At 32.0% G+C, this 22,622-nt stretch overlaps 1 protein-coding gene and 2 pseudogenes across 2 annotated transcripts; 2 read left to right on the top strand and 1 right to left on the bottom strand.

Moving 5' to 3' along the window:
* The first annotated feature begins 1,075 nt into the window (after window positions 1-1,075).
* Window positions 1,076-5,547, top strand: LOC114736680 (ras-related protein RABC2a-like). 2 transcript variants are annotated; one of them, XM_028924546.1, is made up of 6 exons: window positions 1,076-1,375; window positions 2,240-2,308; window positions 2,860-2,904; window positions 3,902-4,023; window positions 4,153-4,281; window positions 4,977-5,547. In XM_028924546.1, the coding sequence occupies exons 1-6, from the start codon at window positions 1,195-1,197 to the stop codon at window positions 5,085-5,087; spliced, it is 657 nt and encodes a 218-aa protein (XP_028780379.1). In that variant the 5' UTR covers window positions 1,076-1,194; the 3' UTR covers window positions 5,088-5,547. The 2 variants fall into 2 exon arrangements, with proteins under 2 accessions (XP_028780379.1, XP_028780378.1); XM_028924545.1 differs by having other exon boundaries at window positions 1,079-1,375; window positions 2,860-2,925.
* Window positions 5,548-9,905: 4,358 nt separating this feature from the next.
* On the top strand, window positions 9,906-13,208 carry LOC114736674 (monocopper oxidase-like protein SKU5; annotated as a pseudogene).
* Window positions 13,209-19,099: 5,891 nt separating this feature from the next.
* On the bottom strand, window positions 19,100-20,131 carry LOC114736671 (zinc finger protein ZAT5-like; annotated as a pseudogene).
* Between the last annotated feature and the right edge of the window lie 2,491 nt (window positions 20,132-22,622).

Raw genomic sequence — 22,622 nt, 5'->3', positions numbered from 1 at the left:
TTTCCTATAAAGATAGATTAAGGTGGCTATTTGTTTATTTGTCTTTTTTGATAAAAACAAACATTTATATTTAAATTTAAATAATTAATTAATATGTTTTCCAAAATTTTTATACTTTAATTTCAAAATTCAATATTTTTTTGCGCAAGAGCAGAACGTTTAAATAATTGATGAATTACATAACTTGTTATAAATTAAATATTTTATCTGCAGGCGAACTTAGCGTGTAACGGAATATAAACATTATTATTGTTTATAAACCAAAAGCAAAACAAAGAAGCAATAATTTGTCTGATATTATCACGTATATAATAATTAGGTTCATTGCTTCTATGTTAAATAAAATAGTCCCTGTTTAACATTGATTTTCCCCAATCTGATGCATCGAGTCCTCTGGTACCTTTATATATATAAATACATATATATATATATATATATTGCCAGATATGTACAATATATTATATTCTTTGGGTCATATTTATAAGTTATTTTTAATATATTTCACACAAATTAAAAAAATCTTAAATTTTATTAATTTATTTAAAATTCAACAACTTTTTAATTTTATTTCTATTTAATATACATTGTACTTCATGTAAACAAAATCAATACAATAATAAATGATGAGTAAAATTGTACATCCATATAAATTTTTTTTTCTCAATACCTTATAGATAAAATTAAAAAAATCTTCTTTTTCTGTCTTATAAATAGTAGAAGAGGAGTATAAAGCAATGGCTTGGATCATTCATTATTTTTATTTTGTTGTACTCTGTGAAAGAATTATATTGTCATAAATTTTATCTTTCATGATCATAAATGTATTAATCATTTTAAAAAAAGATTTTTATGGACAAAGTGGCATTTGTAAACTTTATTTAATATTTAAATTAAATATTGAAAGGATGAATTGATTGATTAAGAAAGAGACAAAATAATTAATAAGGAAGATCCGGCACAACAGTGTGAAAGTGAAGGCGCGTGAAGGTCAACCACAAGAGCGCCTCACCGCTTCAAGCCTTCCAAGGAAAGAGGACATTTGTCCTCCCTCTTGTAATTTTCCTTCAACGAAACACACCTACACCTCGTCACCTTCTTCTTGTGTCATTCTCTTCCATTTTCCTCCTTCCTCCCTCTATTCTCTCTTCTCCTCTCTGCCCTTTTCTTCTTGCTGAGCATACTAATCATGGTGGAATGATTACTGCAACACTTTCTAAAAGCTCTTTCACAAAGATGGGTTCTGGCTCGAAAGTGGGAAATAGCAGTCTTGATTACTCCTTTAAAGTGTTGTTGATTGGCGATTCTGGGGTTGGCAAGAGCAGTCTTCTTCTCAGCTTCATCTCTAAGTCTGTTCAGGACCTCTCACCCACAATTGGTACTTAAATTGATTAATGATTCTCTCACTCTTTAGTTTCATCAGTTTTACCTTATCATGGTCTTCTGATTTGAGCAACAGTTATTTGCAAATGTTTATTGGGGAAGAATCTGTTTCTGGAATTGGAAACTTGCAGGATGTTAATATGATATCTTCTTCATATGACGTGTGTGAATAGAACATGATGGTTCTTGTATTAGTTACGTCATATAGGATACGATTGTCCATCAATTTTTGGATTGAATATCAAACTCTGGGTTATGGAGTTTTCAATATCGAAATTGGAAATCTAAAAAAGGCTCAAAGTTTGCATTGTTTCTTCCAGAATTCAGAGGTTCCTCTATTGAAAATTCCTCACTTGTTGTGCGATGAAGTTTGTTTAGACATGGATTCTTATAGAATTGTTCACCAAGTCAGCCTCCACTTTACAGTCTTTACTCCCACTCTACGGTTTCGATTATTCTGAATTGTTATTTTGTATGTGTTTGTTACAAGCTTGGTTCAAGTCTAGGGAGCTAATTTAAGCTTCTTATGCATCATTTGAACTGCACTGTGCGGATATAATGTAAAACACTTGGCGATTTTAAAGATGAATGCTTCAACATTTATTGCAAATTATAGAAGCCATGTACAAAAGTTCTGATCCATATTAACCAAATTGCAGCATGATCACACAAAGTTTCTCATTTCCCTGCTCCGCACCTTTTTATTTATTTATTTATTTATTTTTTGAGTGTCTCACTTGAGACGAATAGTGTATCATAATTTTGTTGCTGATGAGGACCTTGAAATCTTGCTTTTTATTTGATTAATTCATATTTTTGTTTACATCCAAAGATGCCAATATTCTTAAATTATTTGCAGGCGTGGACTTCAAGATCAAGCTCCTTACAATTAGTGGCAAAAGATTGAAACTTACTATTTGGGACACAGGTAACTGATTTTCTACATATATATGACAATATTATCAATGAGCCATTCTTGTAGCTTTGTGATTTTTATTAATTTGCCAATAACTGAATGCTGAAAATGATCTCCTGGCTTACTTAGAGAAAGACATGATAATTCCCTCGTAAAAAAAATATGCCCCTTCTGCTCCTTTTTATAAGACAAAATAGACAAGGTTGGGTGTTCATATTTATAAGATAATTTTACAAAATCAATTTGGTAATTAATTTTTTACTCTATCATAGCAAATCTAACTGAAAACAATGTGTATAAACACTTGCTGTCACCTTAGCACTAAGAACTTGTTCTCCTTCCATAATTCTTTGGCCTAATCTTTAGTCTCCACCAGTGAAGGAGGTTGTGGGCTAGATTCTGTATTGAATTGACCTGATGAACTTCTTTGTCTCATTCCTGCGATATCTCTGGGCTTATATGGTTGACTACTATTTATTTATTCCCAATCGAATTTCTTATCACATGAAACCTGTCACCAGTTATTTGGTGCCATTTGTTAATATAATTTGAATGTGTTGCAGCGGGCCAGGAGAGGTTTGGAACAGTGATAAGCTCTTACTACAGAGGTGCGCATGGAGTCATTCTTGGTATGCTAAAGATATTGAAAAACTGAATTTAGATGCTTTTTAGTACGCGTTTAATTAATTTTATATATATATATATATATATATATATATATCATATGAAGATGAATTGCAATGAGTACAATCTGTTACACATGTTTGAAACTTTGAATGAAAGATGATGGTGGTCTATGTTTTCAACTTGATATTTCATCATTTAAATTAAAATTGATATTTATGTTGTACTATTTATAAATGTGAATACATCAACAACTCATTAAATGGTTGGATATAATGTTAGACAAATGCTATCGAATGCAGGGGGCACTGTATAAAGATGAAAGTTTGTGGCAAGCTTCTTTCTTAGCATTTTGTATTGTTTGAAATTTTCATCCATTATAGTTTTCCTTAGCATACCATAAACTGAGACCCTGGAAATATGCATGTATATGCTCTTCTGATTAAACACAAATTTGGTCTTATTTTTATCATCTTTATGCTATGCCACTACATTACTACTTGCATTACCAGCTTAGAAACCACATTTTCCTAGAGGTGAATTAACTACAGATCGTTTATTTTTAAATAGTTTTTCTTCTCCTCACATTATCACTACAATGCAGAAAAGGGTTAGGGTCTTGACTTTTTCATATTCTTTCCCCATTAAAATCCTTTTCACGTTCTGATTTACTTCCGAATATAGGAATTTCTGCGGTCAATCTGAAACAGACGCTTAGACTTTAGGGTGAATAGTGCCATTGCAAAAGAGGATAAGAGTTCTTTAAATGTTTGTGTTGTGTTCAAAATGTCAATATTTAAAATTACTTATTATGGCACCGGTCTACTTGGAGCACTTGCAGTAATGTATTTGGAATTTTTACAGGAAGGGGTATACTTCGAGATAGTTTTTTTCCCCCCCCCCCCACTTATTTTGCTTTTCATTATTCCCTGATTATTATCTTGAAATCTAACAGCTATCCTCTTCAAATTTCAAATCCAGTCTATGATGTGACACGGCGCGAAACATTTAAAAACTTGGAGGACTTATGGGCGAAAGAAGTTGAACTCTACAGCACTAATTCTGAGTGCATCAAAGTTCTAGTTGGGAATAAGGTGGATAAGGTAAATTTTATATTAAATGATGTAAACCAATAATTTCTCTCTGACCTAGAATTTTAATTTGCCATGATATCCATAAATTGCAATTTTTTGTTCTCGTTAATTTTGACCATAGTCATTTTTGACCTCCAGGATAGCGAAAGAGTTGTAACCAAGGAAGAGGGTATGGCTCTTGCACAGAAACATAGATGCTTGTTCGTAGAGTGTAGTGCTAAAACTAGAGAAAATGTTCAGCAATGCTTTGATGATCTCTCCTTGAAGGTATATGATTTTGTTATAACTTTCTTTTTCCTATTATTTCCTGGGTCCTCTGCCTTACCTTGGTGATTTTTAATTTGTGTTGCTTGTGGATGGAAGAAATGTTTTTACTTTCCCTTTTTCTATTGTAAGTGGTATGAACTGCAATGGTGAATGACTGAATTCTCAAGCTACTTTGTAATTGTAGTGTTGAGTCTTGGATTTGTTCAAATTGGATCATAGTGGATATTAAACACATTACTTGCATCTCTCAGTCGATTTAATTGCTTTGATGTTTGAGCTGGATGTTTAAACAAAGTGCATAATTCTTTGTTTTTAGACTTAACTAAGAACTAAGCCTTGAGATTATTAGGTCTATATAATTTTAACCTCCAAAACCTAGTAAGTTACTCAATGAAAACAATCAACTTGTTGCCTTACAGTCTCTTTGTCAAATAGACTAGGGATGCTGGAATTACTAATGTATAACAAATAGTTATGACCGGAACTGAATTGAGCTTGAGTAGCTATTAAAATCTCAGTTCAATTTTTTCCCTGTTGTCCTTGCTTAAGCATAGGATGTGTGATTAATGATAATTGAGCTGCTTTCTTTTGGGGACCTAATGTTGATGCGATGAGAGCTAGTTGGTGTGGCATTAAACTGCACGGGTTGCAACTTATTAATTGCTTCTGCTCTTTGATCAACTATTGATTTACAGATGTTAGAGGTACCGAGTTTACGTGAAAAAGGGTCTGTACTAGTGAAGAAACAGAAGCAAAAGCACGCATATGAGATGATGCATCGAGGTGGAGGCTGTTGTTTAGAGTAAATATGCTGCAACAAGAAGATACATTAGATTCCACACTAGAGATACTATATCTCAGCAGATTTTGTTACTAGCAACAGGAAGAATTTTATTACACGACCGAATAGTCCACAAGATTATTATCCTTTTGATATTTATTCAAGCCTGGTGTCATAAATTACTCAAGCAGCTGGTCCAGATGGGTTATCTACTCTTTTATTCTCAGCCAGTCTGGTTGTTTAGATGATCATAACATGTGCTTTAGCTTTGGGAAAATGTCAAGTACATGATATGTAAATATGTCTTATATCCATTTTAAATGTGTGAAAGTAAGTATTGGATCTGTCTTGTCAGGATAAGTCAGAGAAATATACGTTTTTACTTTTATTTTTTGGTTTCTATTTTGGGTGAGTGATGAATTTGTATTTATATGTTTGTATTTTTTGAACCTCAATTCGTATGGGCACTATAAATTGATACTTAAGCTTATTACACTATCAATTCATTTTCTGTTGGTCAAGTCAATAGCAGCAGACATTTATGCGTTCCTTTTATCTATTGTACTGTGGTGGGGAATTCAGAAGAATTATATGGCTTTGTTTTTGAATGTTTTAATGATTTGATCATTAGTTAAAGCTAATTAGAAGCATGGTAAAAGATAAGTTGAAGAGCACTACTTTAGTCCTATCATAGTGGTTTATTTTAGGTTTCTTTGGAAGAGCTCTACTTATATATGTCTTTCAAATGGTAAATTTGCATTGAGAACTTGTGTTGTTTTATGATCATGTTTTTGGCTTAAGCCATATTCTTTATATTTTCAGAGGTGAATTGACAGTTTGGTATATAATGGGGAATGAGAATGAGAAAACTTTCTTTCTTTCTTTTTTCCAAAGAACTTTTTCACATACCATGTGTATCAATAGTATGTTTAGATGGATATAAATAAAGAACAAGATAATGGATAGAAAGGTGGGATGTGAATTTGTGTACCATCATATATATTTTTCATTTGTTTGATATATAAATACAAAAGAATCAATTAATTTAGTCTTCACCATACTTACTGATTAATTCTTTCGGCGATAACTGATCAAATTGTATATTGTCACGTCATTCGAAAACAAACTCAATTACCGGGTAAACGATGTTAAAAATCCCAAGGACACCTTTTACTTTAGTTTCATCTTGTATTTTTGTTTTCTTTGTTTTGAGCAGAGGAAGAGTAGTCTGTAATATTTTCAGCCATCTTATTACTTCAAACTTCGGTTTTGACATCGTTGTTGTTGATGAATCCATTAAGGTTGTCTTTTCTCGTGTGATAACAGCACTGCACATCACAATCACAATGCAACAACAAAAGGCACTTTTGTTTGCCACCTAGACGACTTATCAACATACTAAGTTTAATTAAAATACAAGTTTGATTTTAATTTCACCTTCTTAAAACTTCATAATAAGATTATTCATGTTAATGGTATAAACTTCTGAATCAAAGTCTGTACCATTCTTCAGTCCAAGAAGGGGGGGGGGGAAGGTCTGTATCATTCATCACATGATATAAAGTTTGACCTATGGCTTTTCTTATTTTTATTTTGCTTACTTTTTTAGGAAATTTAACCAACTTAGAACATTGCCTGCTATAAAAACAGTGCCTGTTTTGCCCATTTAATGTCTATTGCAGTGGCCTCTTCACCTATGGAAAATTAGTCGAAGTACTCTGTTGCTGTGTCAGCCGCCACTGATGTTTTTTAGAATGGCATGTGACCCTTGACAGAAAGATCAGACCTTTGACTGTGATGCAGCTTGTAATAACCTCTACGTTAATGGTTGTAGGGTTTCTTTTCATCCTTTGGTTGCAATTCTGCTTGCTAATCAATCTATTGAGGGATCATTGTTTTGTTGCCCATGTCATTGCCATCAATGAAATTTTCCCCACTCCTCTTATTAATGTCACAAGAGAGTTAACTTGGAGTAGTGATTTGGAGGTCACGGTTTAAATTCTAGAAACAACCTCTTCGCTTGCGAGTGTAAGCCTGCGTACATCTGTTTCTCCTTAGATCTCACCTGGCAGGAGTCTTGCGCACTGGGCCTTCTTATTAAATATCACAACCATCGATTTTGTCCATGTCAATGTCTTCAACAATTTAGATCACCAAGTACACATGATGATTTGATAGAATTAACAAAAAATATGAAATACTTGTGGTAATGATGCAGGCAAGGCAGACAACAAAAGCTCAATTCATGGCAAGATGGAGTTTCTGGGACAAACTGCCACATCTTTGCCGGTACTAGGTAGACTTGTTTGTCTGAGACCAAGGATCAGATGGTCAGCTTCTTTTTCTTTCAAAAGGCTGCAGAAGGATCCAGACCCATTTGTATCAACAATCTCAGATGTCATCACTTGATCTTCTTAGTGCTGACTGGTTTTTTTGACAAGGTAACCGGCATTAATGATTAGTCTAAAATTGAGTCCTCTTGACAAAACTATATATGATTTCACGAGATTATTAGGTCTATGTCATGGACCAAACAAATGGGGTTTATGCAACTCTTGATAGTTCATCTTGTTTTTAATATAAAAGCTAATTTGACTTTTAATTTAGTTACAAATATAATACCGCAATCTACTTTGTCATCCATTTTTTCTCAAAATAATCCTTTTAGTAGTTACATGTTAATAAGAGTATTCTAGGAAAGATAACACTAATTTATTATAAATAACTAACTTAACTAATTTTCTTAATCTCTCCAAATTAGTCAACTAGGTCTTATATTAAGAACCGATGGTGGTATTATTTTGATTAAAGGAAAAGGACCTTATGGACATCCTTTGTCAAAAGCTTCTGAATCCTTCTTCGTCGCTCAAGGTTTGAACATAGTAATATACTAGTATATGCAGATTGAAACGATTTTATTTGTATGATAAAAACCAAGGATCTTCTATCCTTTTTTTTTTTTCCCCTCCTGATGAAACTCATAAAGTCCAACCTTTAAGCTTGGTTTGGATGAAGGGAAAAATAGGAAGAAAATGTGGTGCTAAAGATCTCTGTGTTTCCTTTTTTTTTTTTTTTTTTCTTGGGCTCAGACTTGTGTAATGTTAAATACCAAGGGCATTGAATAAATTAAATCATTCTCGTTAAAAGTCTTGTAGCTTAATGGCATTGATACTTTCTTTTTGTGGAAGATTGCAAATTCAATTTTACTTGTAACTTTAAGTAATTAGTGCCTATCCCTTTAATTCAAAAAATTATTCTCAATTTTAGTTTAGCTTGCTATGAATATGTTCTTTTATTTGTCAATAACAAACTTTGGGACGCTGATAAAGATGAACTTGAGGAATGAGTAACAATCATTATACTGTAAATTAACTTTTTTTCCCCTAAAAATTAAATTAATTCATGCATAATCTGTAAACGTGTATGGGTGTATGATGCAAGCATTTTCTGGTCTGTCAACGTCGATGTCAAACCATTTTATTAAAGAAATGATTAATCAATAAAAAAAATTACAACCCATCATTACTTGCACGCTGGGATGTTATGACAATTATTTGCCAATTTTTTAATGAATAGAAAATATAGTAGTAAAGGAAGGTAGTTGTTTATATTCTGGTAGTACCAAAAAGTTGATTACTAGTGTTATTTTCATTTTGGGAAATAAATAAATTTTAAGATCCGCAGTTTAATCCAGAAATAGTTGAAACTAGATTAATTATTTTGACCAAAGTACATCGATAGACTGACTATTTTAGAGTTTGAGAAATAAATTGCATTGTTCAATATTTATGAATAAATAGTATTTTACTATCAATTTAATCCTATACATTGAATATTAATTGACACACTAATTTATATATATATATATTGATATATTAATTGCTCAATAGGTATTATAGATATACTTGAGATGAAGGCATGAATAGCACACCTAACAAGTACAAGTCATGCAATCACTATATTATTTCGAATATTGACATATGTAACTAAATCATGATCGGATAGCTGGTCAAAAAAAAAAAAAAGCTGGTAAAAAAAAATCATGATCGGATAAATACCAATTATATTACATATTATATATGTATATATATTAATTTTATACCATAAAAATAAATAAATTATATTACAATAATAAGACCCTTTTTGCAGTGTAAATTACACTACAAAAGGAGTCTTATATTTAGGACTGGAGAAGGATATGGATATAGGTTACTAACAACATTCATAGATATGGGTTTAAATGATTTTTAGCAAATATAATCCAAGAATATGTAATTAACAAGTGTGATGAATTTTTAAATAGGCCATTTGAGAGTCAATCAAATCCATTTTATGATTGAGTGAATCCATGGATTTGATTATATTACATAAAAATTATTAGTGTTTAAATAGTTAGGGTTTAAATTCAATTTAATTTTTTTTATTTTATTATAAAAATGCATGAATAACTAACTAAAGAGAAGTAAATTCAAATAAGGGGAATAACCATCCGTTAAACACATTTTTAAGTAAAGATACTAAAATGCTAAAATCTTATGGGAATCACTTCTTTGAGAGAGAAAATTAGACTTGTTATTTCGTCCATAAAAGAAGCATTTCAAATATCAAACAAGCTGTATCAACATCAACCAAAACAAATCAGAAAACATCTCACGGGAAAATTACAAGGAAACAAATTTCAAGTCCTAGGCTCCGCCGGCTTTTGTACTACTTGAATCCCAGACTACCCCACTTTCTTCCTCTCTCTTGATCTCCCAAACCTATATCGCTATATCTATCTATCCATATATATAGCCTTCCACACTGTACTTAATCAACATAGCTAAATCTCAAAAGCTGATCAATGGCTCCCATGGAGCCTGTTAGGTGTAGTATTATGATGCTAATTACAGTATTTGTGACAGTAGTTAACAGTGCAGAGTTATTCCTTGAATGGCACGTTACCTCTGATTCAGGCATCAAGCCGGTCTCTGCAGATCAACCTGTAATGATTAACTGATTTTAGCCTCTGATTCTATATATTGTCGATTAATTTCTTGTGATGGTTCATATATATGTGAATGATAATAATGGTTCTGTGTTTTTGCAGGTTATAACTATCAATGGCATGTTCCCTGGTCCTCTTATCAATGCTAGCACAAATGATATGGTCCACATCAATGTTTTCAATGATTTGGATGAACCCTTGCTATTTACATGGTATATTTTTTCTGTCTCTGTGCGTCAATAAATTCAGTACCTTCACTATTACATAGCAGTCCATATTTGAGGGTTAAAAGGTCTGTTTTTTTTTTTTTGAGTCTGCACTGATGGTTTTTTAATTGTCAAACATGGGGTAACATATTTGAAGGCTTTACAACAAAACTCATCAAGTAATAGGGTTACAGATCTGGCTTGGGAGGTTTCTGCATTCATTCACTTTGCATTTTTTCAGTATTAAGTGTTAAATATGACAAATTATGTAGTAGTGCTTTTGATAGTGATGCATTGGAATAAGAGAATGTGCGTTATTGAAGCAAGATTTGAATTATCTGGTGCAGGAATGGGATTCAACAAAGGTTGAATTCATGGCAAGATGGGGTTTCAGGCACAAACTGTCCCATTCAACCTGGTACCAACTGGACTTATGTCTTCCAAACCAAAGACCAAATTGGAACTTTCTCCTACTTCCCTTCCATCAATTTCCTTAAAGCTGGGGGAGGATTTGGTCCTATTCGAGTCAATAGTCGCCCTGTGATCCCGGTTCCCTTTGCTAAACCAGAAGCAGAATATGATCTTCTGATTGGTGACTGGCTCCAAACTAACTATAAAGTAACCATCTCAATAGAATATCTCACTTTAAAGTGTTTTTCCATGTTCATTTCTTAGCTTTTATCAACCTATTCATTTACCTAACCTTCTGATAAATCATATAATCTACTGCAGGATGCTAGGTCCAATCAGGATGCTACTCCTGAATGGATGCTAATAAACGGCAAGCCACCATATTTGAACAATCTTTCATTACCTCATGAGTCCTTCAATGTTACACAAGGTTAAAAACATAAAAACACTGTTATAAATCCTCTACCATGATCTTGTGGGATATATACATAATCACTTCTGTTGTTCTCTATCTCCATGTGGCACAGGAAAAACATATTTGCTCAGGATATCAAATGTGGGTACAAAATGGAGCTTCAACTTCAGGATTCAAAATCACACTATGGTTGTGGTTGAAACTGAAGGATCATATGTGAGTCAGATGGAGTTGGATTCTCTTGATGTTCATGTGGGGCAGTCTTATTCTGTTCTTGTCACAGCAAACCAAAGTGTTAGTGATTACTATATGGTGGCTTCTCCCAAACTGCATAATACCTCAGATATAACCAGTCTTGTTGGCATAGCTGTTCTTCACTATGAGAATTCAACCACTCCTGCTAAGGGTTCTCTCCCCACTGGTCCTGACCCATTTGATCTTCAATTCTCAATCAACCAAGCTAAATCTATTAGGTAAATGCTCGCCACTGCTTATCAATATATTTGTTCACTCTATTTCTTCTTGTTTGGCTATGCATATCAATAACCTTCAAGGTAAAAAGAGTATGTCCCATACTATCATATGGTAAAAACAATGCTTCCAAACAGTTTTGGGAAGTTAGAAGTAACTTCCATTGATCTTTGGTTCATGGTTGTGTTAAAATTTACAGTGTGGATCCGTTTTTGTATTGAAGGTGGAACCTAACTGCAGGAGCCGCAAGGCCTAATCCTCAAGGAACCTTCAATGTAACAAATGTGACGATATCTCAAACCTTCATTCTGAAGGCATCAACATCTGATATCAATGGCTCTTTGCACTACACTGTAAACAATGTGTCATACTTGACCCCAGATACCCCATTAAAGTTAGCTGACCACTTCAGCAATGGAACTGGAGTATATGATCTTGATGAATATCCCACGAACTCTTCAAATGATAAAATAGTTCGCGGAGTATTTGTAGCAAGTGGATTGCATAAAGGGTGGCTGGAGGTTGTGTTCAAAAATGAACTGGAGACTATAGATACTGGCATTTGGATGGATTCAATTTCTTTGTTGTTGGGTGAGTGTGGCTGATCATTTTCTATTTTACTACTATATAAAACTAAGAAATTGGAACTTGATGTTTATGTTTAGGTTTGGTGAGGGAAAATGGAAGCCAGAATTGAGATCAAAATACAATCTTTATGATCCAGTGTCACGCTCCACAGTGCAAGTGTTCCCTAGAGGATGGAGTGCTGTGTATGCATACCTCGATAGCCCAGGAATGTGGAATTTGAGATCACAGAAACTCAGAAGTTGGTATTTGGGCCAAGAGTTCTATGTGAGGGTCTATGATCCTGATCCCAACCCTAGCAAAGAGGACCCGCCTCCAGAGAACCTCCTCTTATGTGGTCAGTTCTGTGTTAAATAATGAAACCTGAGTAATTTTAAACGTAAATGAAGTTATATGATTGAGATGTTGATGAGTATGAACAAATACAGGAAAGTATCAACCTGATGCACCAAGCCCTTCTCCCTCAGGGCCACCTGCACCATCACCCTCTAATTCCAGGACAGGGGTCCCCCCAGATATGACATGGTATTCACATAACTTTGAGAAAAATTAATCTTTTTGTCCATCAAAAAATTAGTCTATATTTTAGAAAACAAAATAGTATATTTTATGAAGCTTAGAGCTAAAATTTTGAATGATTAAAACTACAGGAACTGAATTGTAATGAAAAGTTCGGGGATCATGTTTCAACTAAATCAAAACTATAAGGATTGAGTTATATTGAGTCAAAGTTTAAGAATTATGTTACAACCGAGTTAATACTGAGTAAATTTAAGTATCGGTTATATCATATATAGTGCTTTGCAATCTAACATGTACTATTCTTTCTTGTTTGTTAATTAATAGGCCTCTTGTTGCCATGATCACCGCCCTGCTTCCTCTATATTGGCCAGCAACTTAAGCCTTGTGATTCTGAGCCCTTTGGAAAGAACAATAGTGGAGATTCAGATACATCTGTGCTCTGATAGAGTGTTTCTCTTTTTTTCCTGTTGATTTTTTTGCAGTGCAAAGAAAAGTTTTATATCTGTGCTCAGAGATGATACCATGATGGCCACAAAATGGTCATTCTAGAGTTTCTAACCCCAAGAATATGATTTTATCCAGCCAAGTCCAATATCCTGATCCATAGAAAGGTCTAAATCCGGTTTCAGAATTGCACTACTACACATTGATCACATTAAAATGTTATTTGTTCCTTTTTATTTCTGAGTGTGATACTGTGATTGTGGGTGATCATGATTAAAAAAATAGTCTTTTGGTCAAAAATTTTTAAATATATGAATGATAATCTTTATGGTCCTCAGAGTACTTATAACCTTGCAAGAACTTGTAACAATTAAACCTATCGTTATGGCAAGGTTTTGTTGTTGGATTTATGTCTTAGACTTAGATCTAGATTTCTTGGTACTTTCCTCTTCCTGACTTCTCCTCAGCTTTAAACTCTTACTCGTAGAATGGGTTTCAGGATCAAATTTTTCTTCGAAAAATCAATTAGGCTTTACATCTTCAAAAGCTAAGGCGTCTGAATTTCCATATTCAAATGTTTGTAAGAGAGAAGGAATGAGACAACTAACGAAACCTTATCCTGATATTCAATTCTAACATCAATATTTTCTAAATTCCATTATAATCAAATTCAAACCATCCAGAAGAAATCAAATAGGATTACCTTCAATGTTATAAATAATGGTGTATAACTCTGTATGTGTTTTGGGAGTCCCCGAAATAATTGTTTTTGTGCTTTATGAAACAAAACTCATCTCATATTTTTTTTTAATACAATTTATTTAAAATGAACTAAACTAAACGTCTTCGAAACTTGATTGCAAGACTTCTACTCATATATTGAGAGTCCAACGTCAACTATAATGCAACAAGCATGGTTTCATTGACTACTTCTGGTAAACTCTTGTTGGATTAATTGCAAAAAGAGCACCAATAAAAGTTGATTTAGTTGATAAAAAGTCTGTTTGTGAATTTGAATCACGTTGTTGATATGAGAATTATATTGGTAGGCGATTTATAAGCACTCTCTAAATTTGGAAACATGCTTTACTCCAAGTGAATCTTGAGATCCAACTCATCTAAACATATAAAAAAAATTGCAAAAGAGCCTTTTCATCTAACGCTCCCACTATTCATGAGAAATAGGGTGTGTTTAACTTGCGTTTTGAAGCCCAAAAGTGGCTTCTTGATGTCATAAGCATGATTATAAATTTTGTGGGTGTTTGGTGGAACTTTTGGGCCATCTCATTTATGGCTCAAAAGGAGGATTGAATCGCATGAATTGATGAACTCCTCAAAGTGACTTATCCAGAATAACTCCTCAGTAGAAACAATTATTACACAGTGTCAGATTTTCTCACTCTTTCACTTACTTTATTCTCTCTCGTTCTCTCATTATTTGAAAGGCTTTCATGCTCATTTTTATCATTAAAATAATTTAAATTCATTGTATTATCTAGATTTACTTTCTTAATCATTATTTAATAAAACTCATCCTCATCTGGAGAATTTTACTAGCTAAACTTACTAATTTAAATTTATTATATTATGTAAATTCATTTCTTTATTATTTTTCATGATCTAATAAAACTCATACCTATTTTGGTAATTATAAAAACTAAACTTATTTTTATTCAATCATAATCCAAATAACTTTTTACTCAATCTAACTTTTACAAGCTAATTTTTTATAAAATTCAATTCAAACACAATTCACATCACCCAATTTAACTTTTACCTAATCTAATTTTTTCAAAAATCAAACTGACAATAAGTTATTTTTTCAATTATTAATCCAAACGGACCCATAGTAATTGGCTTATTTTCTTTACCAGGCAAATTTTTCTTCAACCTATTTTGAGTAAGAACATCCTGAATCTGAATTCAATCACAAAACTAATGTTGTCATTAAACTTCTCAATGTGAAACTTTGTGACGGTAGACATCTTAAAATTTTGATGTCACTTGTTGGTAAACATGGAAATTAGCAGATTTAAGAAAAATTAAACAATTGTTAACTAAGAGAAGTAAAAGTAAATAAAATAAATAACAAATAAGATTTTTAACATAGGAAAACCCCAATATGGGGGGGGGGATCCATGGACAATGACAAGTAAGAAATGTTGCTGCAGAGAGAGGGAGAGTTTATAATAGCATTATTACTACTAGTATATCACTTTTTCTTAGTGAAAAATACTGTTAAAGTTAAATTAAAGAGAGATTTATTTTTCAAGAATTTTATCATCACCTGTTTTGTTGTTATTTTCGGGCGGTAATAAGCAGTGGCGGACCCAGAAAATTTTATGGGAGCAAAATCTGTACTTCGTATAAGTAATTTTTTTTTAAAAAAATAAGTATAAATAGTCAGTAAATTGGACAACAACATAAAAAAAATTACCTCAATATAAGAAATACTTATATTAAAAGCGATACATAAGTACCAAATATTAAAATCATTCTCCTTTTTACCAGAAAAAATTAGTCACGTCTATCGATGAAAAAAATTTAATTAGTTCCTTTATAATGGTAATGAAATTCTCTTGATACCTGCTTCGTACAAATCATTAAAAAATTATTTTTCATTTTAGTATATAGTGTTATTTATTAAGTAAACTTAAGTTATAGTTTCAAATGGAATTTGGTTCTGAAATAGTTTTTTTAAAAAAAAGATACATCATTATTTTTTCATAAAGCTTGATTATATCTTACTATTATTTAAAGGTCAAAAAATTATATCTTATGATTCTGTACTTTTTCCAAAATTTACTTTTATAGTCAATGTGAGATGTGATTATGCACACAGTCACAAGCGCACATATGTTTTCGAGGAAATTAGGAATAAATGTCTCATTAAAAAATTAATTGATAAAGAGGATTTAAGGGTTTTGTGTAATTTATTTCTATTGTGTGCAACTTAACGTTTTTTGTATGTAATTTATTTTTCTTGTGTAATAATATTTCTTTGTGTGATGTGTAACTCAATTTCTCTTTATACAAATAAAATTCTCTTGTGTATAAGTTATCTTCTCAATATGTAAATTAATTCTTTATACTTAAATAATGTTTTGTGCAAACTATCTTTTTTTTTTGTGTAACATACTTTTTTTTATGTGTAACTACTCTTTTCTTGTGTAATTAATTATCTTAGGAACTATTTATCAATTAAATTTGTAACGTAGGATTTATCCCCAATTTTTCTTATATTTTTTTAAAGAATAGTCATGTAAAAGCAACTGAATTTTCGCACGGGTACGTACATACCAAATTTCTTATAGATGAGGGACTCAAGAGTGAAATTATAGGGCCTTGTGTGCAATTGTCCCCTGCTAGGGTGGGCCAAGTGCCGTGTCAATTCCCCCAACAACACGCACCGAAAGGAAACCTCATTCCAAAGGAATATTCCTCAGCACTTTTTATATAATTAATTTATAAAAATTAAGAAAATTAATTAAAATAATTATTTATAATAAATCTGTGTTAATTTTTTTAAATATCTCATTTAATAATTTCTAATTGAAAACCATTTCCATTTATATAACTCTCATCAGTATGTGCAATTAATTTGATTGTTTTGAAAAATAATTATATATTTAGAATATAATAAAGTGATCTTAAGTACTATTATATTTAAGATTAAAACGCATATCACGAATTATCCCTAAATTTAAAATTGGAAGGAGTATTTGTTTATGGTTATGTTGCTTTAACTTTGGGTTGACATTATTATCAATCTTTATAGTTTGATTTAATTTTGATTTTTGTCTATGTAATTTTAAATAGTTGGTTTTAGTTTCATAAGTTTTTGGTTTGAGTTTAAATATAAAAATTAAAACCAAAATTCATTAAAACTTAAGCACCACTCGTTAAACTCATACTAAAAAATTATGAAACTATAATATATGAACTAAAATCAACGATTTAAAATTTGAAGAACAAAATCAAAATTTAGTCAAATTATAAGCACTAATAATGATAATAATTCTTTATTTTTTTAAAAAAAACAGTTTGTTCATTTAATTTTAAAATGATATTGTTACTGGAGTGGAATAATAATTGCACTTGTGTCACATTCTAGTAATAATAGTGATAATTATATTTCCTGAGCGTTCACATCTAAATCACACAACATGCGAAGATTTTAATTATGCTCAAAATCATTGTGGCTGCAACTCAACCTCAGACAGAAACTGAAATCAGTAATTCCCAATCACACTTTACTCATACAACCACAATTTGCATGAGCTCTTCACTATCAATTTCAAAATAAAATATTTACTAGAATTTGGTTTAAATTTAGTTAGTTTCATTTTAATCAAATTATTTCTTGTTTTCGCTTATGGCTATGCATTGATCCACCTAAAAAGGTTTATATTAAGGGAGGTGTTAGAACACTTTATAACAAACATCAGAGGGTGTAATAACATCAATAAATACTACTTTCAGTATTAATATAAGAGTTAGTTAGGAGTTGAATATAATTCTAAATATAAGACTTCAACTTATTTTATCTTCTAAATTTATAATTTATTTTTCGAAGTATCTTTATTGATTATACATATTAAGGGATTTTCATTTAATGATAATCATAATTAAAAAAAGGCACTTTACATAAATCAATTTATATTTGTTATAAACAACTAACTAAACTAATTTCCTTAATCCATCTAAATTGGTTAAGTGGCTCTTATATTAAAGACTTGAGGTAGTAATAGAGTAACAATGAGTGATTATGTAAAAAGACAAGATGTGACACCACTTCGCCAACGTAGGTATTGCAAACTTACTCATGCTCACAACTCAACGTTGATGAAATCCACGTAGTAAATGTCAAAATAATTTAATGTAGCCGTTTAATATCAGTAGAAAAATTGCTGTCTTAACTATAAAAAACTATAAATCTGTTCTGATATGACTTGTATGTACATGGTGTATGGATCTCCGTCTCTCTACACACACACACACACATATGGGTATGAGCTGTAAATCCAGTGGAGCAATTAGAAGGCTTAAGGAATTATGAATAAGTGGATCGTTTCATGGATGGCTTAGGTGTAATGACTGGGGAATTAAGTAACAGACAACACAGGCACAACATGCAAGAACAAACACAAAAGTCTCTCAAACACCACCTTATTTTATGTCTTTTTAATGTTAAAAGAAGGAAACAATAAAAAGATTCATGCGTCAATCACAGTAGAGAGAGAGAGAGAGTTTCTTGTGGAAGAAACAATGAAGCTTCAACAATGACTTTTGGCATACATAATAGCCAACACATTCTCTCTCTCTCTCTCTCTCTGAGGTTATAATACATCACATTCTCTGGCACTGAAAAGGAACCAAAAGCCCCCATGAAAATTAAAAAATGATACCCATCATGCACTTTCCATGTGTTGTTTTACACTTTTCAGAGAGACCCAACAAAATTTTCTACTCACTTAATAACTTTAACTAACTAGTATATAGATCATTTGTGAATTCACATTCTTTTGTGTCGTTCATGAATGTAAAGAATCTGACTTGATTGATACATAGATAGAATCAGAAGAATCTGTTAGATTAGCTCACTCTGTAGGAGGATATAATAGACCCTGAGAATACAGTTAATTTTGAAACTTCTATATTAGAAAAAATGTCATACATTTACAAATTTTCTAGTTTCTAAGAAGGAATAATATCTCTCTTTATAGACTAGGATCATACTGGGAATGCGTCATGGGAGAGAAAGATAACAACTTTTGACTGACTGTGATACGACAAGAAAAAGAATCTTGTAAATTTTATGACTTTGTATAGTAAAGAATCACAAAGAAACAAACTGTAGTATCTCTAAACTTGTACCAAATCCTGCTTCCTGATCATGTAGAATGGAATCTGAATTCTAATATTTCAACAAAAGGGAAGGGGCAAAAAAGAAAAGAAGGATGGAGCTTTTTTTTTTTTTTTCTCTCCCTCTTATATCAGTAATGACAATCCACCAAAGCAGGGGCAGAAGAAAAAACCAGACTTGCTTGTTGCTGTTGCTGCTGCTGCTGTTTCTTGGATTCAAAGGCAAAAGATGGTGAATCACTCTGATCATCTTCTGGGGCTGGAAGATTAAGATCTAAATCCAAAGACAAAACGTTCCTTTTCTTTCTGGGTTGATGATGATGATCTTCATTATGGTATTGATCTGCTTCCAAACGCACTGGATTGTTATTGCTAAGTGCCAACGGCGTTGTATTGTTGGTCGTTGTTGTCCCAATTGGTGCCCTGTGCCTTCTCATATGGCCACCTAAAGCCTGACCTGAAGCAAACTCAGCCCCACAGATAGAACACTCATGAACCTTATTCTTGTTATTAAGATTGCTCCCACTATTCAGAAACTGAAAAGAAACTGTGGTATGATTAATATTGTTCCTGTGTAGAATAAAGTCTTGTTCTTTCTTCTTCTCTCTGTCTACAATGGCGGCCATTGGAGGCGATGTCTTGGGCTTCTTGTGGCTTGCCCTGTGTCCTCCAAGTGCTTGGAAAGAAGGGAAGGTTTTATTGCAAGTCTTACATTCGTAGACGTAAAAACCTGCTTTGTTAGCTCCCATGGTGGTTGCTTCCATGAATTTCCTACTGCTGTTATAATTATAACTGTTGTTGGTGTTAGACTTCATCGTCTTCGCCGTCATGTTACCGTCTTCCTCGGCAGGTTTCGGAGAATCCCGAGATTGGCCTTGAGCCAGAAGGATCAAGCAATTGGCCATGTCCTCCTCTTCCTCTGTGCTGCTGCTGCTATTGTTAATAATAATACGATCTTCTTCAAATTCTGCAGAAGAAGTTGTTGTGGCGGCAGAGTTCTTGGTATTTTCTTCATCACCCAGAAATTGATCTTCTTCCGTTTTGGCGATGGTGTTGGAAAGGGGCAATGGAGATTGTGGCCTTACCCTTTTGGTTCTTTTGCCTTTGACGATCTGGGTTTGGTCTTTAGCGCCCAAAGAGATGACTTCTTCTGGTGCTTCCATGGCGGAGACAGAGCAGAGAGAAACAGAGGAAAACAGAGGAAGACAGAGAAAGAGAAGGGGGGAGAGAGAAGAAGAAGGTTTAGGAGGTGACGAAGGAGAAGCAGGGGAGGCAGAGTAGTGGGGAGGTTAGTTATGGTTATTTATATATATAAGATTGGTTGTGTCTGTGTGTTGTGCGTGTATTAACTATTCAATTCATGAGTCAAATACCACCCAATACAAACAGTTACTGTGAATCACTCCTCTCATTTCAATCCTTCCTTCCTTTTCTTATGTGCTTAAATTTAGCTAAGTTGGTGTTTCCAAATTTTAGAAAATCTGATCTAAGACTTTATTCCTTGTTTGGTTTATTATTTATTCTTTTTCCTCCTTTTTTTTAAAGAAATTTTATCCTGGATTTGGTATTTTTATCTGATAGAAGGGAGGAGATAAATATCATGTTTATTTTTCATTTAAATTGCCTCATATTTTAATGTTTTTATTTTAAAAAATAAAGTATGAATATAAATAATCTTTCCACTATCAAGTAAGAAGATAAATGGTGTAAATCAAATCTAAATGAGCCAATAAAAATGAGTAGTGTTTCGGAAACAGTAAACTTGGACTCAAAGTAATTGAAGAAAAGTCAATTTTTAAGAAAATAACATCATAAACTATCATTTAAAAGCAATTCAATTTGTTGATTAAATACATAAAAAAATAAATTAAATATATATATGTGTGTGTATATGTGTTGTGCCAAACAAGGTTTAGAAAGTGAATCTGAATAGAGAGAGAAGGCAATCTAATTTAGAAGGAAGTGACCAAAATTAGAGTGGGGATGAAGGGTTAACAGATTGTCCCACACTCACAACCAAAAGCTTTGGTGGCATCATATATATGACTGCCTCACTCTATTATTAGCTTCCTTCAACATAACATGACTCTCTCCTCCTCTCACTAATCAATTTCAAGTTCTTATCCACTTTGATTTATTTATTTATGCATTAGGCATCTTCTACTTCATACTATTTTTGCAACTCACTCCCTTCTTCAATCATTTTTCTCCTTTATTCTTTTTAAGTTTTCAATTTGTTTGTCATTATTAATTTAACTCTCCAGATACTTTGAGCTCTTTTTAACTAGTGCAAATCCAATTGGGTCTAATTACATGGAAAGTGTTTATTAACATTATTTCTTTAATATAAATAGGATTAGATCTTATAAAAGAAACTTTTCCTCATAACATAATGAACTGAAATTTAAATACTTATTAAGAGAAATGCCCATATATAGTATTTAAAAGTACCTTAAATAAGCATGCCTCAAAGAAAGATACCGTGTTAAAAAAAAAAATTGAACTTGAGACTTTATTTGAAAGAAATAATTGTCAGGTTACTTAAACTAATTATTGTCAATTTTAATTCTTATCATATTTTACTAGTAAAAATAATTTTAATACTTCTTCTGTTTTTTTTATAAAAAAACATTTTTTTCATAGTGGTGTCCTTAAATATAAAAAAATAAATTTTTGTCTAAAATTCTAAAATTGTTTTTCCGCTTTAACCCGCTTTAAATATATGTAATATATGCATATATCTTACATATTTATGCTTTTAATTATATTTTAAGTCACGTGATTTGATAGTTGTTTCTTATAATAAGATAATAAGATATAGAGGGAGTATGGTTTTAGTAATTTAAGTCTGGTTAGATGGGATTTTGGATAGATATAAGAGAATTCAAACCATGTTCATGAAAGATGTATGATTAACTATATTTAGATTATTTGATTAATTTAAAGCAACAAGTGATTATATAGAATACTTCCACACTTCCAAGTGTCTAGTATGAAGCCAAAAGAGAAGAAGACGCGTAGTGGGGAAAAATTAATATGAATAATATTGGTCCTTGAGGAGCATTTAATAGGCTTTCATGCTCAGAAAGAGAAATTAGAGCATGAGTTGCTAACTCATGCATCATTCCGTAGCATGTCATTGAAATTTCTGTTTACTAATTAATTTTGAGATGTGAGACTTTGCTCATTTCTCTATTAATCTATGATTTTCAACAGCATACACTACCCTGCTTCATCAAAACATGTATTATATTTATGTGAATGTGAGTGAGTGATTGCTCCTTCTTTTTTGTTTTTATTTATTTTATTTTTTATTTCTGCTTACTAAAAATTTAAGTATAAAACAATATTGCTATTAGTGGGGTTTGATTCTTTTGGGATCAACTAGTAAATCCTTAAATTTATCATATGTTTTAAGTTAGAACTTAAAGTATGATTTTGAAAATATTCAAGAAGAAAATATTTTCTCAAATCAAGTAGGAGAATGTTCTAATCTACATTATTATGTGAAAATTAAGTGGACGTTTAAAAACAATTATTATTTAATACTGTTATTATATATTTAATACTGTTTTTGAGAGTCATTACTATTTCGTATCTGCTCTGAAAAGAAAAGGAAAACCAGTGGGAATTTGGCAGGTTTCCCATATTATT

The sequence above is a fragment of the Neltuma alba genome, unplaced genomic scaffold (assembly GCF_004799145.2).
Source record: "Neltuma alba isolate B1F8T4 unplaced genomic scaffold, ASM479914v2 tig00013357_pilon, whole genome shotgun sequence".
Classification (NCBI taxonomy): domain Eukaryota; kingdom Viridiplantae; phylum Streptophyta; class Magnoliopsida; order Fabales; family Fabaceae; genus Neltuma; species Neltuma alba.
This window is presented reverse-complemented; position numbering and strand designations above follow the sequence as displayed.

Bases quoted from the DNA above. Each gene is read 5' to 3' on its own strand.
- LOC114736680 (XM_028924545.1), top strand. From the start codon at position 1,195: ATGATTACTGCAACACTTTCTAAAAGCTCTTTCACAAAGATGGGTTCT. The intron at 1,376-2,239 runs GTACTTAAATTG...AATTATTTGCAG, and splicing joins GGACCTCTCACCCACAATTG to GCGTGGACTTCAAGATCAAG. The intron at 2,309-2,859 runs GTAACTGATTTT...AATGTGTTGCAG, and splicing joins ACTTACTATTTGGGACACAG to CGGGCCAGGAGAGGTTTGGA.